Source organism: Podarcis melisellensis (genome assembly GCF_964234715.1).
Source record: "Podarcis melisellensis genome assembly, chromosome: 13".
NCBI lineage: Eukaryota > Metazoa > Chordata > Lepidosauria > Squamata > Lacertidae > Podarcis > Podarcis melisellensis.
The window spans coordinates 18,291,820-18,310,631 of NC_138545.1; the positions used below are offsets into that span (position 1 = coordinate 18,291,820).

Genomic DNA, 18,812 nt, shown 5'->3' on the forward strand with positions numbered 1-18,812 from the left:
GACACACACAAACACAATCAAAACCAGACAAATATACGCCTATGAGAAGTCCTGTAACCAAGAAACTCTCCTCCTTGCACTCCTAATATTCTCCTGTCCTGCAACACTGCAACACTGTGCAACTCCCCATTTATGCGTGTTCAAGGAACGTGACTGTGCATACATCCATTGTCTCCCGAGACAGATGGATTTTTTTATGGGAGCTTCCCATCACATCAAAATATCTGTCCAATGTTTTTGTCACAAGTTAATAATTTTATTGCATTGGAGGAAAAAGCACTACATAGCTTTTGCTATAAACAATATATGCTTTTCACAGGGCCGAAAAGTAACAGCGAAGTTTGGGTCAGGGAGAAGCTTTGATCTCTCAGAGAAGTTTCCGGGCTTCTGGTCCTTGAGATCAGTGTCTGCCGCCAGGTTCTGGCAGTGGGTACGAGGCTGCAACTGAAAGCCTGAGATGTCACAATGACCTTTGACCTTCAGGACAACCCTGTATTCAGACAAGCAATAACTGGTTCAGATGATTCCACCCTTCCGAAATCAGTTTGGGGTTTCCGTCTGTCCACTGGCAAGGGTTTCCAGGGGTTCAGGAGCCATTTGATCATTGTGGTGGTGTGTGTCCTGCTTCTCATTGGCTGGGATCCAGCCCGTACACTGCCCTTTGGTTGGCTGGAAGAGATTCGCGCTCCAGCTCCCAGAGGAAACATCGCAGGCGTGTGAGTTGGCGATGGAGGGTGTCGTCTGACACAGGCTCTGAGAGGCGCAAGCGGAAACCGTCACATGGAAGGATCAGGGGCGGGTGGTCTGTGAAACTCTCAAATATGTCACCTGTGGGAAGACAAGGCATTTCTAAAACAACAGGTGTGCTCAAGCTGCTCTCGAGGCTGCTGCACCAGAGGATTAGCTGGAAATTTCAGTGCCCTGCGTAGATTTAAAAATGTGAGGCCCACCCTGTCTGTCTCACACTCGTCTCCCCGCTCCCAGCTGCTCCCTGGGCAACTGCATCAGTAGCTCTATTCTAAATGACACATGGATCACACCCTCTGGATAAGAGGTAGGGACAGAAATTGCTGCAGTTTGTGTGACCGTTTGTGGTCAGGTGTGGAAATCAGGCAAGCAAATGCGAGAAGCATTTGTTGTTCTTGTCTTTTTAGTCCGCAAATGATACATAATTAATGATGTTTCTGGTGTTTCCTTTGCACTGAAATGGTATGGAATTGTATATTAATTATGTCATTAAAATTAAGGACATTAAATTTGGCCATAGCAGACAGAACTGAAAAACATAACTTTTTGGCAGAAGGCAAACTGCAGCAAAAACAAAACAGTGCTGATTGTCACAGATACCAGTCAAAACAAAAATAGCACTGCCTTCATACATTCCTGGTAAGAGACTATAGGAGAAACTGATAATAATATGAGTTGTGAAATGCTTTCACATTCCAATTTCCACATTTTGAGGGCAGAGAGAGGGATAGCAGGAGATGAGCGTTTGGTGTAGGATGCGGCAGGTCCCCAACGTGGAGTTAATGCAATGATGGGGAAAGCTTCACTTGCTGAATTTCTGCCTGATGAGGGCACAGAAATCCTGCCAGAGGTGGTGAGAGTTGAGCCCTGTGTGGGTCAAAAACAAAGCATCTCCTTGACTTACTGTGTGCAATCTCGTCTCTTTCCTTTTCAGGTGGGCTCCAGCATTCGGGAGACACTCGCCCAGGTCCCAGCTGGTAATTTGTGAGCACGTGCTGGAGCTGAGCCGGGGTCAGTGCCGGATAGTCATTTCTCAGCCGAGACCAGGATGTCTGTGTGCAGCAGGGAAAAGAGAGGTTAGCAATAAACCCTGGAAGAAAAAGACTCACGAAACACCCATTCTTCCTTAGCGGCTGCCATGACTGGCTAGCTCTTTCTCTATGCCAACTGCAGCATTTACCTTAATAGGGGCAGAAACTAGACTTGATAAATCATGTGATAATTGACATATTAAAAGAATAACATTTCCTTATGAATGAAAAAATAGCCCTGAAAGAAGAAACAAACTTGCTTTGTATAGCCTTGCTGCATAGCAGGTGCCATCTTAGGAGAAGCATGCCTTTCTATGTGTGGGAGGGGAAGGGGCAGGATTTTTTTTCAGCCGAAACTTCCCAGAACTCAGTTCTGCACCCCTCAGGTGGGCACCATAGCCATTTTAAGAGAAAGAGGGAGTTGTTCATGGTGAGTTCTGGCACCTTTTTTCCCTAGAAAAACAGCACTGGGCAGGAGGATGCCTCTTCTAAGATGGTAGCTGCCACCTGCAGTTTTGACAAGCACATACATTTTTAAAGAAAAATTAAGATGTTGGCTGCTTAACGAGAAAAGCCTTCCCTTTCTCAGTCAAGAGGTTTTAATTAAATTGATCTAAGCAGTTTATTGGCAAAACACTTTCCAAGTGTTAGCAGGAAGATACAGAAAGGCCACTTCATTGACACCATACCTAGCTATAAGGCACAACCATTCACTCTATAGCTTTTACCCTGTGACAGTGATAAACCAACTCAATCCCAGACACTCAAGCAGATACAGGGTAGGAAGGCGCTTACAGAGCCAATGAATCCAGATCGGCTCATACAAACATGAATAGTATTCTGCAACAAGATATGCGGGATTCTGCAACTTGCATATTTTATGCAAATTAGTATATTTGCATGTTGTTAAGGGTGGGTTTTTTACATGAAGTCTTTGACCTCTGTCAGATATAAGGAGGCATCAGCAGCAGGGCTGGCAACATAGCCAACACATTTGTACAAATGTCATGCTTCTGAGATGACTGCATCTATTTCCATAGGGACTAGAAAAAATTTTTAAAGGGAAACTGAGAACCTCAAGGTACTGTTTTCTGAGCCCAATAGGAAAACCTGCACTGGTGTGGACTTGCAGAAACCTGCACCTGTGTCAATTAAATCAGGCTTCCTTATTCCTACACAAAGCAAGGAGGGTGGGTGCTTCAAAAAGTTGTTGATTTTTAATAGTCTCTCCAGCACACTCTTATCTTAAAGAAACAGGCCATAAAAGAGGAAAGGGGGAGAAATGAAGCTTCCCTCCACTGTGCCTTCAGCCACCTGTTCCCAGATAAAAACGGTGACACCTAGTATTTGTGGTATGTGTGTGTGTGATTCTGATGCCCAAGAGTTGAGCCGCTGCCACCCTAACCCTCAAGCCCCAAGAAGGGGGAACAATCACCTGAAGCAAGCTGGTTTTGGGCACACACAGCAAGTTGGCCGTGGTGCTGAGCTTGCGGAAGAATTCAGTTGCAATGTCCCCCAGGCCCACCCCTTGTAGCCAGTCCAGCACCAGGTCCAGGTTGGTTCGGATCTGCACCGCCTTGGCCCACTGGAATAAGGACTGGTGGGAACTGCCTGGAAAAAGGGGGAAAGCATGTTAAGAACATAGAGCCCGAGTGATCTTCCACCTTCCTCGGCAAACCGTCTTGGGATCCCCCCTGCCCACCCCCCTCTGTTCTGAATGAGGGAGCCACCGCCCCAAGCCAGCCTGCTTGTTTCCTGTCCTGCTTGGGGGCAGCCCTGAACTCTGGGACAGGCAGGAAACAGGCTGTTTCCACCAGAGACCAGGACAGAAAATAGGAGGAAACAGGAGAGGGAGGGGGGAGGGTTGTGAGGGGATTTGTTCTTCTCGCTAGTCAGGGGCAATGAAGAGAGGTTTCAGGCATTCTCCCTGGGCATTTTTGCAATGTGAATAGTGAAACCTCTCCTGTTTGCAATGCTCCCTCAAAAAAAGAAAAAGAAAGAAAAGAGCTGTCTCCTACTTCTTTTGCTTTCTCAAAATGGAACTTACATGTGATTTATGCCTCACTGTGAAAACATTCTCAGTTCTAGAACATATTATAACTCACTACCTTGATCCCCGCACACCCTTGTGCCTCACTGGATTGTTCTTGCTTCTCAGAAGACCCAGGAGTCTGTCTCACACTATCAGTATTATTCCATTTGGCTCCTCCACACACTCAAGAATCGCTTTCATACAACCTGTTTCACAGTGCATTCATCCTGATCTATGTGCAGGGAAGCTGTGAGGCTAGGCGGCATTAAGGCACAAGATGAGCCTGCTGGATCAGACCAACAGACCCGTCTAGTCCAGCAACCTTTTCTCAGAGTGGCCAACCAGATGCCCATAGTAAACCCACAAGAAGGACCCGTGCAAATGGGAGCGATGGGAGGGCATCCCCTAGTGCCCTGCTCATTCACAAAATGGGCTATTGAGCCTTTCTTCTAGTTCCCACCCTGAGAAGCCAGGAGCTCATTCTAGGCTCACCTCTCTCCATGAGAGTGTTAAAGAGCGAGGCATTGGAGAAGAAAAAGAGATATCCAAAGGTCTGCGAGACAAGGTCAGGGTGCAGGTCACAGTCACGGGTCAACTCCAGCGTGGCCTGGTAGATGGCAAGGGTCCCCTGGATTCCTTCTGGCATGCTGCTGAGCTCCGGCACGTGGGACAGGTCAGCTGTGGCCGTGAAGGGGTTACTGTCTAGCAAGGCAGGAAGAGCCGAGTAGAGAGTCTGCTGGGTGAGGAAAGGGGTGAGAAAAACAGGCTACTACAAAGGGTGGGTGGGAAGAGAAGGGGGGGGGCTTTATCGTCAAGAGTTTGTTCACCCACCTTAGTGAGGTAGTATACAGACTGCTGAAATGTGGACATGATGACTTCGTCCAAGACTGCCATTGCCTCATCACACGTCTCCAGGTCACTGGAGAGCAAAGCATTGTGGGAAGCTCCTGCGGAGATGGGGGAAGAGAGCGAGTCTCAGCATGTAGCTACATCACAGGAAAGCAAACTAGTTGCCCACTCATTTGCTTTCCAATGGGAACTGTAGCGCTGTAGTGCATCTTTACTGCAGCTTTCTCAGCATCCTCCTCAAACTGTAATTCCCAGGATTCTCTAGGGGAGGCCTTGGTAAACTGGCATAATGCCTTATTCATCTGGTAACAGTGTGTAGAGTGTCTTGAGAGTTCTGTGATATGTCCCTCACATAAGGCTCCACCACAAAGCTTATGCAGAGGTTGGGTTATGTCCTGTCTTTATTGAGCATTTGTTTTGATTGGTTTGTGGGGAGATTTTGTGACAATGAGCATCCATCCTGATTTGTTTGGGGGGTGTTTCCACGTGTTCCCAGTGATTATTTGTTCCTCCTCATACTTTTTAATGCATTTCCCTGTCACTTTAATAACTGTGAAAAATTTGTTCAATGTGCATTCCTTGTGCTAGCACGACAAAAGTGCTTCAGTCCATCTGAATTGGATTTTCTCTTATGTGCTTGAATCTCTCCTGCAAAATACTGACCATCTGGAGGCACCCACAGAAACCATAAGCTCCCTTGCTATTTGAACCCTTCCCCTTTCTGGAAAACCCAAACAGCCCTCAGTCATCAAGTTCTGACCCTCAGGGTCTTCCTTTATCTGTCTCTTCGTGGCCCTCTGTTCTGATGTACGGTGTGTCTTAGAGAACCAACAGCTACCCTTCCACTCTCCTCTGACCCCAGGGAATGTTCAGGATTCTTGGCTCACCCTCCAAGTCCAGGTCCTTCTCAATGTCCAGGACTCTTTTCTGCACAAGGCTGAGCAGCTCCATTGCGTTGGCCATCCAGAGCATCAGAGGGCGCAAGTCGGCAGCCACTTCCTCGATGCTGAGATTTCCCAATTCTCCTTTGTCCTGCTGGCTGCAGGGATCAGACAGCGCAAGGGGGATTAGCACACTGCCGAATGACAGGAGGGTGCTCTCACCTGCTGCCCAGAGGCAGCTGACTCTTGGCTGGGGCATTAAAACAACAGCTGGGCTGACTATTTGGAATTCAATCCATTCCACAAATTTTCAGAGTTCACACCGAGTTCAGGATTTCTTGACATATGTGAACTTTGCTTCCAAGGGACTTAGGTCTTCATTACTTGTGGATTTGCCTTCCACATTTGCAATGTTGCTATTGTGCTGGCTATATTATTAAGGAGGACTTACTAATATGTTGTTACCTATGGACCTTTCTGGATGCATTACAGTTGTTAATCATTTCAGCAGTGAGTACAAATTGCCTTCCCACAACTGAACTACCGCAATGGAGATGTTGCATTTTCACAGCACTCTTGACTGAACTATATTTTTTGCATCACAGAAAATGCAGTTTGTCCCCAATTATTGTGTGCTTCTTCCAGTGGAGCATACATGTGCCATTTGTTTGTTTTATTGGTGAAAATAATACTGATATTCTCCTTCAGAAAATCTGCCTCTTCCGCCACCCCGTATCAGTTATGCTCCCTCCCCCACCAAGTTATCATGCTATTGATTTTGAAATGGTATTTGCAGAAAGATCTATCAAACAAAGGCCAAAATTAAAGTCTTTTCATAGAAGTGGATGGAAGGAGCCGACACATGCAAATATATTGGGAGGTAGTAACTTATACAAGAGTGGGAAGTGTTGAAGCTTCAGAAGGCTGGAAGGAACTAAACCAGAGAAGGAGGAGCCTGTGGCCTCCTAGATCAGAGTCCTTCAACCTGGATCCCTGGATGTTGTCAGGCTATAACTCCAATCATCTTGTCAGCTTAGTTTCGGCAATTGCCACCTTAGCCTTAAGCAATTGTCAGGGATGATAAGAGTCTAACAACATCTGGGGACCCAGGGTTGAACAGCACTGTTCTAGATGTTGTTTGGACTCCAAATCCCCAGCTTGCAGGGCCAATCATCAGGGACAATGGGAGCATATTGTTCAGTTCCATCATCCCTGAACTAAACAATACAAGGATGTCTTCACCTGCAAGATAATTTGTCATGCATCACACAATATTTCTTCAGTTGCTAGTCACCTAACTGATATTTGTCTCTTTATGTCAAAAGTAACTTATTCGCTAGACCACTACATCAAATAAAGCGGAGCAAACTGAAGCTTAGAAAAGTCTGAAGTCTGTAGCTCCCTCGGGGACAGACTTTGAAAATGCCCATTGTGCTGTTTGCTGTAGAGGCATAACTCTACCCCTGCACTTTTATGATGAAAGCCCCAAGTCCCTGGCATCAACCCCAACCCCATTTAATACCAGAATCTGTCCATGAGGACTGCATTCAGACATGGCAACTTCAAGAATTCATCCTAGGAAACAATTTAACAGTTTGACAAAAACTAAGATAAACTGCTTAGATTCTAAGTATAGCACCTCCCAAACATCTTGCGAGATGCGGAACAGCACCTTCCGGAAGCCAAATATGAGACATACTTTAGCTCTTACTTACTTTTCCGGCTGTCTATCTCCAATCTCTTTTATCTTCTCCTGGGAAGAAGGGTATGAAAAAATAAAATGAATTATGGAGGTTTGGAACCCAACACAGAGTAGCCTCGAGCCCTTTCCATGCCTGAAAGCCAAAGGGAAAAAAGTCCATGGAAAACAGGTACTGAAGGAACTGATGGGGGAAATCTATTTCCTTTCATTACATTTACAACTTCCTCTTAGGAACTCAGTGTTTCCTACATGTTCTCTCATACCAGCTCCAATTCTGCTTAGCTAGAACTGCTTCAGTTGCCTTCAGGTAGAGCTTAAGGGCTAGAAGGATCCATGTTTTTACCTATAACCATAAAAACCAGCTTCTCGCTGCCACTGCCGTTTCTTAGTGAAAGCGAAAATGCTCCAAATGCTGGATTCCTTCCATGCCGTGCCTGATTATCAACATCTTAATAGCTACATACACAGACCTATATAAAGGGCTTCAGAATTAGATATGGAGGTGGAGGGAATACAAGGGAAGGATGTCAAAGCGGCGCAAAGGTCATGAACTGAACTGCATGTCACTTACCCAAACAGCCTCCTTGACCAGCTGAGCGATTCTGGCTATCAACCTGGGGAGGTGTCCTGGCTCCAGCTCCCGGGCGGCGTGTTCCAGGCAGAGCCCAAAGAGGAAGGCAGGGCCCAACCTGCAGTTTGGCGCCTCCTGCAGCCTCACAATCTCAGCCAAGAGCGCCTCCTGCTCCTGGGGCCGGTAGCGCAGCTGAGGTTCTCGGCTCTTGAGGTAGGCCCGGAAAGCTTCCTGGCGCTCCTGCAGGGAACGGCCGCAGGCCTGGCATGCCAAGGCCCCCACCAACCCTGGGGACACCCAGGCCTTGGGCAGCCAGGCCGGCAGCGCAGCTGCAGCTCGCGGGTCCTTGTACATGAAGAGGAAGTGCTGCCCCATTCCCAGCAAGTCTCCGGGAGCCAGCTCCACCTGGCGATGGAGTGGAGCACCGTTGTGGGTTATCAACGCTCCCCGGAAGGGCCGCACCATGGCCGAGCCCCGGGGCTGGCTGGGGTCTGCGGGGGGCACAGAAGACACAACACAGCAGTGGCGTGGGAGGATGTCTGGGGCGCTCAGGAACGTGTCCACATAGTTGGATTGGTCCGGAGCCGGGCAGCGCTCAGGGCGGCCAAAAATGTGTCGGCGGCGTGTCATCACGTGGATTACAAACTCCTGTTAGTGAAAGAGAGAGAAGGGAATAGAGCAGGAAGAAAAGATCAGCCGCAGCAGTTGGCATTCCTGCTAGTGGCCCTGAGCTACCCCGAGCGCATGTGTTGGGCCAGTGGGGCACTCCGCTGAAGCATTGGCCCTTTAGGTCAGGGGTGGGAAACCTTTTCTGTCCCTTCATGGGCAACTTCCTTAGGGGTGGGCCCATACCAGTGGTAGGTGGAGCCAGAGGCAAAAGGGATGGAGCAACAGATGCAACAGAAAAAAATAAAGATGAGGCTTTGGAGGGGTAAGAGATCCTCTGGGTGGTCAAATAGTCACAGGTCAGCTGTAGTGTGGCTGATGCAACAATTAAAAGTTCCACTGTGGGCTCATTCACACTTCCTTTTAAACACAGGTCTGGGATTTCCAGGTCTGTGCCTGAGCAGGTTTTATTTTGCCCCACAGCTTTCCCCAGAAAAACCTGCCACTGAATCCGCAGAAAACCCACTTGCTGTTTGCTCCAATTCAGCGGTAAATTGGGGGGGGGGGTCTCTCCCGGGAAAACAGTAGAAGTGGGGGAAATGTTTGGACTCAGACCTTGAAATCCCAGTTCTGTGCCTAGAAACTCAGCACAAAAGGAAGTGTGGATGAGCCCTAAGTCACCACAACAGAGGTTTTTATACTGGTGGTTCAACTGTGGATCACTAGGAAGAAGAAGGCATCCCACCCCCCACATAAATGTATGGGAAATCTTGCTCCCTTTCTTCTAAGAGGTTGCCTGAACTAAGCTTGAAGAAATTCAGTGGATCATCTTAACTTCACTCAGGCTTGGGTTACACCTGTTTGCCTTTCCCTGTGGCCTGACACTGAAGTGTCCTGCTTGGGTCATTCATTCCTTTTTGCTCCACAAGCCTCCAGGTGGACACGTCTGTCAATTTCAATTTATCCCAGTTTCTTTTCTTTCTTTCTTTTTTGCATTTTTAAGTTCAGCTCTACACATTTCTGCAATAGTTTATGGGTTTTTTTTAAAGCCTTCACAAAAATCGTCAACATTTGAGTGCACGTTTCTCCTTATATGCACAGTTTCCATACACAATTTCCCGTGAGATACACAATTTCACCAGAATTTTTGCCAAATATAATGCATTATTTTTTTTACTAGTACACACTTTTTAAATACTTTCCCTTTATAGACACATGCTTGGACACATTATTTGGCTAAAGAACTGCATCACAAAATTCAGACAAGTGCAAATTTTGAAGGACAGCTGTGTTTCAGTTTACATGTGGTGTGAATCTGTTAATTCTGAATTCAGATCCAAAGTGGATTGAATTTCTCCCTTACCCCTAGGCAAATCCCTCTTTATTTAATTCTTCTCTCTTTTCCTGACAATATGGGATAACAGAGAGGGCAAGAGTGACTGACAGGGGTGGGGGTGAGGGCAACCAACCTTCCTTCAGCAGAAGTTTCTAGTATTTTCCAACTCTATGTTGACATGGAACCTGAAGGACCCTGAACCCCACAGTCACTCAGCTTCATCAAAACCATAGTGTTGGAAAAGACTAGAACTGCCCCAATCTTCCAAGCAGGAAAGTGGACCTACCTGCTTTTCATTGTAGCCCAACAACTGTAGGAAATAGGGGTGCTCTGTTGGTGGTTGTATGAGGCACTGGGAGAGCTGCTCCAAGTTGGCCACATCCATGGCCTCTGCTTCAGATGCTGGAGGAGCCGATGTGCCCTCGGCCCCCTCCGCTGCCTTCAGTCGTGACTCCTCAGCCGCTTCCTGTGGTTCCCCAACCGCCATGCTCAGCACTCCTTTGCGGTCCCTGCGGCGTTTTGTGCTGAGATTCATTTCGCTGATGCTGCGACGGAGGGAAAGGTTGTCTGCCCTCTCTTTGGGGGCCACATGGCCTCCTGAGGCGGCCCGAGAGCGGCGAGATTGCTGCCGACGGGCCTGGGAGATACCTACAAGAGGCAGGGAGAGAAGGCAGACAGAAAAATCTAATCTATGTGAACAGTCGTGCAAAATAAAAGCAATACCTTTACCTAACCTATATTTTTTGAAAATTCTCCCAAGTTGGGGGCCCATGGAAGGGAAGGAGTACTGGGAAATATCCAAGCAGTTTGGGGGGGAAATAATTTTGTCACACTTCCCCTTTGATATCTTTGTATACAAGGGGTTGGAATTCTGTCTCCCATTCAATTAGTTAAGGACTTTTGCTCCATTTACATGTATGGAATGTGTGAAAGGGGACCACATTAGTCTGCCCCTGGAATTCGGTTTCCCCTTGCAGCTGCCTGTGTGCCCACATTCCAATATAAAGAAAATTGTTCTTGTAAAAAAGGTAATGTGTGAGTACTTAGGAATCCAATGTATGCAATGTATGTTTGTGTATTGGAAAATCATAAATAAAACTTAAAGAGAGCGAGAGAGAGCACTGTTACTTAGCCCCCAGTATCTGGTACTCAAAGAGCACTAATGGGCATTAATCAATCTGTCCTCCATGCATTGGCCTCAGCCTTTTTAGAAGCCAACTAAACTAAAGACCATCACCATATTGTGGCAAAAGAAATTCCACGTGCTAATTAAGCACTTGACAATGAAGTTGATTAGCCTCTTTGCAGCAGCAAAGCTTTTTGATCTCTTCCTGACAAATCATAAGTTATAGAAACCTAACTGGATGGTAAATGAAATGAATGAAAGCCAAGCTTCTAAAGGACTTGAAAACAGCATGAAACCCTAGAGCAGAATTGAGACCTAGGACCCAGAAGAGCATCTATTGACAGTTCCCTGGAAGCCTCACCCTCTGCCAACAACACCACACATACCAGACCCATCGCCATCTTCGCCTTCTGCCATCCTCTCCACATCACATCGTCGGCGGATCTCAAATCGGCGTGTGCAGCCGGTCTTGGGTTTCCACACATCCTGCAGCACGAGCGGGCGTTCAGAATCGCCTACTGCACGGAGATACTGGGCCTGCCAGGAGCCATCTGTGCTGTGAATGTTGCCGACCACATCACATAAGACATACGCATCTTCGGCATTGGCCTGCGCCACGCCGTAGCGCTCAAGCGCTTCCTGCACCAGCTGCCGGGCAGTGGAGCGCGCTGTGGCCAGCACACTCTTGTAGTTGGCACCTGTGGAGATGTCGCCTCCGTAGATTTTCAGGATCCCTGGCACTTCTCCCTGCGAGGGGGGCTCAACTCGATCTTCGGGCAGTGGATCAATGAGATCGGCCAGTTTCTTCTCACTGGCCCAGCGACCTCTTCCTCCGCTGGTGGGAACGCCAGTCCCACCCCGCTGGAAGAGGGCTGAAATCCTCTTGTGTCGACTGGCCTTATTCTTGGTGGCCGGGCGCATCTCCACAGGCTCACTTCCACGGCTGGCTGTATCCGAGGATGTCGATCTGTGAGGAGGATAGTAAAGGTAAAGGGACCCCTGACCATTAGGTCCAGTCGTGATCAACTCTAGGGTTGTGCCACTCATCTCGATTTATTGGCTGAGGGAGCCGGCGTACAGCTTCCGGATCATAGGCCAGCATGACTAAGCCACTTCTGGCGAACCAGAGCAGCGCACAGAAACGCCATTTACCTTCCCGCCGGAGTGGTACCTATTTATCTACTTGCACTTTGACATGCTTTCAAACTGCTAGGTTGGCAGGAGCAGGAACTGAGCAACGGGAACTCACCCCATCACAGGGATTCAAACCGCCGACCTTCTGATCGGCAAGTCCTAGGCTCTGTGGTTTAACCCACAGCGCCACCCGGATCCCTTTGTGAGGAGGATAGACAGACTCAAAGAGACAGCAAGGGTGGCACCACAATGACAGGATGATGCAGCGGCCAAGCTGCTTGGTTCAGATCTACCGTAACAAACTTGCTCTGCCTCAAAGCTTGTTGGGCAAGTCATAAGAATATAAGAGGAGCCTGCTGGATCAAGCCAATGGGCCAAAGCCCAGCATCCTGTTCTCACAGTAGCCACCCAGACACCTATGAGAAACCCCGAAGCAGGCCCCAAGTACAAGAGCATTCTCCCCTCCACTCCCTTGGTTTCCAGCAAAGCCATCTCTATCCTTAAACAAGTCACCATCTCTCTGGCACATAGTCAGAAATTTTATGGACAGGCAGCCTTGGAGGATGGCAGGAAAGTTTCACAGCGATAAGGTGAGTTAAATTATGATGTAACCTGCTCAAGTAGAATCATAAATAGTGATGGGCCCAAATGCCCTCCCCAACTGTGTCACTGTAAGGCTAGGAGGGAACATTTCAGTAATTTGACAAAAAGGAGCCAAGTACAGGGCAAACTTACTAGAGGCTTAGTACTCCAGGTTGCTGGTACATGCCTCCCCCCCCATATATTCACCAGCTTCATGATGACATCATGTGTTGGTTGTCATCATGAAGCCAATCAAGAGTGAGGGCAATTCTTCCTGCCCTCACTCTAGAGTTTGGTGGGTTAAAGAAAAATGGTGCCCACCAGCAGCTGAAATTCCTGGAAGTGTGATCACTGCTGCTGCCAGGATCAGGAAATGACTGGTGCCAAAACAAAGGTGAAGGGGGGCAGTTTAGCAATACTTAGGGTTGCCATATTTCAAAAAGTTAAATTTCTGACACCCGTAAACTTGTTGAGCTTTTGTTGAAACCCACCAAAATTGATTTTAAGCTTTTTGAGCTATTTCCACTCCTGCCATACATACGATTCGGCAAAATTCCCCCGACAGCACTTTTACACCTGAAAACCAGGACATGTCAGGAATTTTCCTGACGTAAGGCAAGCCTAGCAATACTTTTCTTCACTTCTGAGTAAAAAAGTTATGAGAAGTTCTTGTTCAGCTCTGATTGCAAATTAGTTTTTGTCTGTTTTGCTCATTTTATCCCAAGCCCTGGAGAATGTTCGTTCATTGTAGTCCCTATTTCATTAGCACAGACCACATTTGTGTTCTGCTGTGTGCTTTGCCTACTAAAATATTCCATACTATTTCTGGATGGATTAACTTTGAATTAATTCCCCACCCCCTGTAACGTAGCCCTGGCACCCCACCCCATAGTGGTGGTTCAGAGCACATGATGCTTCCCTGAATGCTGCATAACCAGGCAAAGGCTACAGTGCATGTACACAGCTTAGTCTGAGGTGAGAGCCAGTGGTAGCATGGAATGCACAGCTGCTCATTGCCAATTGCTGCTAGGGATTGTAATTATGCAAATAGATGTGAGGACCGGAATGGTGTGATGTCAGAAAGGCACGGAAGTCCACGTACACAGACCACCCTGCTATAATTTCCTTCTCTGTTATTCCGGAGAGGTGATTTCTCATGGATGGACCAGTCCCAGGGCTGTGAATCTTCTTAACAGTTGCACTATTTCATAGTGCCTCTTTTGCCTGAATGAGTAGGTGTTTTAGGCAGACCGATAAGCAACAGAACGGCCTATGTACTAACAGTGAACTCATTCTCCGAGTACCTATTCATATGTAGCCAAAATGGCACCATCCGTGTTGGAGGAGGAGGCATCAGCAGGCTTGTGGAATCTTTAAGGTTTGCAAAAATACAAAGAAATCTTAATTGAATAAACCCTAAAGGAAGGGGGACAGGGACAGGGGAGCAAAACAACAAGGTCCGTTATCAGTCTAGCTGGGCCCCACAAGGCAGTCACTTACTTGACAGACCCCACACTAGGCCACCTGCGTCCCAGCTTGGCAAAATGTTTCTTTGGGGAGTTGATCCAAAGGCCAACAGGAAAGTGAAGCTTCCCAAAGCGGGGGCTCCCGTCTTTCCGCTCATCCGAGAACATGGTCACAGGGACCTAGAGCCTTTGACAGGTGAATATGCGGGGGGGGGGGGGAGAGAGAGAAAGGCATAAAATAAGCAGACCCGTGCATCCTGTCCATCTACAACATTTGTTACAAGAAACATCTGAACATTTCAGCTTTAATTGATTGCATTTTCTTAAAAAACACACTCAGACAACCCCAAACAGCATGCTTCTTCTAGGCTTTATTTCCAAGTGCCCTGAATCTGGGGAGAGGAAAACAAAATTTCTATGCACCACCACTGAGCCAAAGGAGAAGATGACAGCATGGCCAGCCAGAGATCTGCAATATGGAATTTCAACTGGCCAGAGCAGATCACGTGATAAGGTCCAACACCTATAAAAGCTTCCAGTCAGGTTGGTTCTTTGGTTTGAGCAACAAGCTTGGTGGTGTCCTGTGCCACAGACTTCCTCTTTCTCTACCTTTCTCTTACCTGGCCACACCAAGCCTTGTTTTGACTTGCTCCCTGGATATCATCAAGGCCTGCCAGGCCATATTGTAGAATCCTAGAATTGTAGAGTTGGAAGGGACCACAAGGGTCATCTAGTCCAACCCCCTGCATTGCAGGAATGTCTTGCACAAACCCCAAACCCTGGAATTAAAAATCTCATGCTCTACCAACTGAACTATTTTTGAGGAGAGAGAGTCTAAGGGGACAGGGAATAGTTTTAGAGCAGCCAAAATTTAAACACGGTTAACCTAAAATTATGTAAGTGTGGAATCTGACCCCTGGCCAACGGAACCTTGGGGCCAGGGGTTTGGAAGGGGGGGCGGAGTGCCCCTGGTGCCCTCACTGAGGAGGGTGACATTCGGCGCGCCACCTGCCCACAGTTCCCAAGCCTACCGCAAGCCATCAGGGTAAGGAGGGAGCTGTGCCGCTTTGCCAGCGGCATTCCCCAATTCCCCCTTCGTTTTGACAGCTTGAGGGTGGCTTGGGAGTTGCGGGCAGGCGGCGCACCGAATTTCTGCCATGGGCGGCTCACTCCCGCCCCCCCCCCCGGCTGCAAGGCACATGCACTGCTCTGGGCACCCGAGCGGCTATCCCACGCTTGGGAGGGCACCCTCCGTGCCACGCCCCCCCGGGCAGCGCAGGCATATGCTCCACCACTGCTTGGGGCCACTGCCACATTAACAACCCTGTAGTTCATGTCAGCTGAGGCAGAAGGTGGGGAGGACCTTGCTTCCCAAGGAAGGCGGAGAGCTTTAAAAGCTATTTTTGCATTGAGTTTTCCCAGTGTAAGAAGAGGTTTTAAGATTTCCACCTTGCTTGCATTTAATTTGTGGGATTTCAGCTAGTGGCCTTCAACTGTATATGCTTGAAATCATGCAAGTTAAATGCACTTAAGATGCAATCATACTGTATAATTTTCTTTTCTTTTAATGTTATGCTTTCGATTGGCTGTTTTCTCAATGCACTATAAGATGCTGTTAATATAACATACAGAAGAAGCAAACTAATGAATAAAATCCATATACTGTATATAAGTATGTGTAGATTTGCACAGACACAGCTCAGCCCTGATGCCTGAGAAACCTTTCCCCTCCCTGTGGCTTTATTTTTTTTTTTTTTTTGTCCTTGCACTCCTCTTTCATGCCAGGCACTCTCCTTGCCTAAACCCTATAGAGAGATCTAGATTAATTTCCCAGAAAACACACACTACTCACTTTGCTTCATGGGGAGAGCTGCCTGGTGGAGTTCAAACCCAGATCAAAGTGGCAGCAGAGGCACCAGGCCTGTACTTCCACCCTGACCATGAGGGGTGAGTCAGAGGCCCTGAATCAAACAGTTACGTCAACAGGAAAAGCAGAAAAAGTGAGTTGAGGGGTTAGGATAGCTTGAAGCCACACCTCACAAAGGTACCCCCTGAGCTACTGGGTTGTTAGGAGATGGGACACAATGAAGGAAAGCAATAAACACATCAACCCATAGCCCATTCCCACCCTACCTCCTGCTTCTCCATCATAATCAGTAGGTTCCTCTCCAAAATACTGAGTACTAATTAATTCTGACTTCTTTTCATCTTCCTATAAGAAAACCCGTGAGTTCTAGCTCTCATCACCTCTAACTGTAACCAAGGACAACACAAACCCTTCTTTGGTGCCTGAGGGAGAAAACCTAAATGGTGCTCCTCCTCCTCCACTCCCACCCCATCTATCCAACAAATAATCCAACATCTGCTGCTTTATAAAGGTACATCTAAATCTCCCCTCCAATCAGAATGCTTCACCCTGCCTAACGTTAGGGCCGGAGCGGACTGTAAACTTGCACATCTCGCAGAGAAGGGAAGCATCTTAAGTTCTGTGTCCTTTCTCCACACTATCAGGAGCTTTCTAGAGGCAGAAAGAAAGAGAAGGCAGGAAGGCCTGAACACTTTATAATCTGAAATAGAATCTATCAAGGAATCTATCAAGAAGCAAGGAGCCAGGAGTCCTGGGTTCCCTGAGAGGAAGTTTGGGGCATAAGAAGGCCAAAGACAGATCTCTTTCGGTTCTCTTTGCATGAGATTCAGTGGGCAGAGGAGGAAATGGGTTCAGCACACATTTTCCCACCTGTTTACTGTCCCTCCCCAGTTTTGAATTCTGTAGCTTTGCTGCATGTTTACCTGTTCCACAAGGTGTCCCCAGGTGCTGCAGTCTCCCACTGTCACCCACTCTCACGCATCCAGCAGGCCAGGCTGCATCTTCCACTGGGGTATGGTGGCCACTCTCAGCTCTGGCGTTCCTGAGTGTGCTGTGTGTGACTTAAGTCCAGCGATGACTGCGCACGGATTTCCCGTGCCTCTGGTCATTCACACACAGGAGGTGGAGCAGGAAAGAGAGGTGGGGGGGCAGGAAACTGACTGGGAAGCAGGGCCTCTCCCAAGAACCGGGGAGGGCGCAGGAGCAGGGAGTGGGGCAGACAGGCTAATAGGACATCTGAACTAGCAGGAGCAGGAAGCCCCAGGCAGTTAAACAGAGGTGGGGAGGGGATAGATTTAGAAAATCAGAAGTTGGGGTGTGTGGTTTTTGACATTTGATGGCTTTGCTGTCATCAAACAATTAGGCCTACAGGCAGAATCATTTGGCCTTGAGGGAAGCTATGTGAAAAGCCTGCATAGTCTTGGCTCCTCAGAGCTGGTTGTATTCCTCCACTACCATGTGCAGGATTCAGCTTTGTGGCATGCTGCTACGGTTGCCAACATTTTAACCAGCCACTGTAGTTGTTCCTATGCTATGAAGATATGTGCAGATTGGCAAGATTCTTGAAGGGATTTACAAAAACTGTAAAACTGAATGCAATAAATGCAATAGTAAAGATCAAAATAGGGTAGATACCTTGGGGAACAGTCTTAGGGACAGCCTAGTGAAGCCTTCCCTAACCTTCTGCCTTCCAGATGTTTTGAACTACCACTCCCATGATGGCTAGTGTGTATAGGAGGAGTTGGGAAGGCCCTCCATACGTTGTTGGACTCAGATTTCCATCAGGCCCAGCCAACATGGCCAAAGAACAGGTATTATAGGAGTCATAGAAATCAGGAGCCATATGCTCCACTTAGATCCCCACCATTCAGGAAAAGCAAAAGTAATTGCAATTGCAAGCTAAGGAAAAACAGTGTGTTGTCTGCACTCAGTCTGTATGCATGCTATCATAGGCGTGTGAATGTTGTGGGCAGTATTCTTGGCTCAGATATGGCATATGGGTGGGAGAATTTGGCACAGTATTTGGCAGGGGCCAGGGCATGAGTGCTGCCAACCCTCTGGACGCTGCACGTGCATAAATATATTTCCCACACCTGTTTCCTTAGTCATTATTCTGGGCGGGGATTTGCTTCCCCTTTGCCACACTCCCCTTCATATGCACTTTCGCCCACCCGCTTCGGCTGTTTTACAGGGTGTGTGTAGCTTTCCCCCGACCCCAATCATTTTTTTCAGCTGGGACCTGGCGTGTGTGCTTGCACAGTACATGAGCCTACATTTCCCCTACACCCTTTTCCCTGGTCCTGTAGGCTTGGGTGTGGGCAAGGGAGTGGGTGTTTTTGACCTGACTTCACACCTTTCATTTGTTTCCAGTGTATGTTGGGTGTGCCTTTCGTATGTGCTCGCAGGACCTTGGCTTCGGGCAAATTGCTGATCTAGGTAATCTTACAGTCACTCTGAGCTCCATGATATTGTGATTCTTCAAGCCTCTTGTGTCCCACATGGTCAGATGACAAGAAGTACTGACCAGTTTTCTTATATTCTTCTTCTTGAAAAGACACAGCAGGGGGTGGGTGGGTGGAATTCAGACCATTAATCCTAATACTTTCTTACTAGATCTGCTCCCCACCCACCAAATTAAAAGCACCTCCATCTCTCTGAAGCTGTTGTTTGACCTGTTAGGGAAAACTTACCTGTACAGATTTGAATGAAAATTAAATGTACCAATTTTCTGTGGCTTTTATGTTCAGAGTTCACAGAGGGGGATGATTGCAGAAACACTCAACAGTTTCAAAAGCCACCTCAGGATAATGGAAAAGGTCTAAACAATATTGGATTGAGATAAATCAAACATTCATGCATAAGAATGAGGGAGGGGGTGAAAT

The 18,812-nt window shown here is 47.7% G+C and overlaps 1 protein-coding gene across 3 annotated transcripts; it reads right to left on the reverse strand.

The window, feature by feature from the left end:
* Nucleotides 1-234: 234 nt before the first annotated feature.
* Nucleotides 235-18,724, reverse strand: RASIP1 (Ras interacting protein 1). 3 transcript variants are annotated; one of them, XM_081884812.1, is made up of 12 exons: nt 18,621-18,724; nt 14,098-14,250; nt 11,268-11,848; nt 10,042-10,403; nt 7,814-8,461; nt 7,256-7,293; nt 5,547-5,698; nt 4,642-4,757; nt 4,303-4,546; nt 3,214-3,389; nt 1,652-1,799; nt 235-828 (listed from the first exon to the last, which is right to left on the reverse strand). In XM_081884812.1, the coding sequence occupies exons 2-12, from the start codon at nt 14,229-14,231 to the stop codon at nt 629-631; spliced, it is 2,799 nt and encodes a 932-aa protein (XP_081740938.1). In that variant the 5' UTR covers nt 14,232-14,250; nt 18,621-18,724; the 3' UTR covers nt 235-628. The 3 variants fall into 3 exon arrangements, with proteins under 3 accessions (XP_081740938.1, XP_081740939.1, XP_081740937.1); XM_081884813.1 differs by lacking the exon at nt 18,621-18,724 and adding an exon at nt 16,854-17,628 and having other exon boundaries at nt 4,303-4,543; XM_081884811.1 differs by lacking the exon at nt 18,621-18,724 and adding an exon at nt 16,854-17,628.
* Nucleotides 18,725-18,812: the final 88 nt, after the last annotated feature.

What these genes read in the sequence shown, in the direction of transcription:
- RASIP1 (XM_081884812.1), bottom strand. Translation starts at nt 14,231, where the DNA reads ATGTTCTCGGATGAGCGGAAAGACGGGAGCCCCCGCTTTGGGAAGCTT. An exon ending in TAACACTCTCATGGAGAGAG is followed by an intron (nt 3,390 to 4,302) that starts GTGAGCCTAGAA and finishes CCCTTTTTCCAG; the next exon opens with GCAGTTCCCACCAGTCCTTA. An exon ending in CCAAAACCAGCTTGCTTCAG is followed by an intron (nt 1,800 to 3,213) that starts GTGATTGTTCCC and finishes TGCTGCACACAG; the next exon opens with ACATCCTGGTCTCGGCTGAG.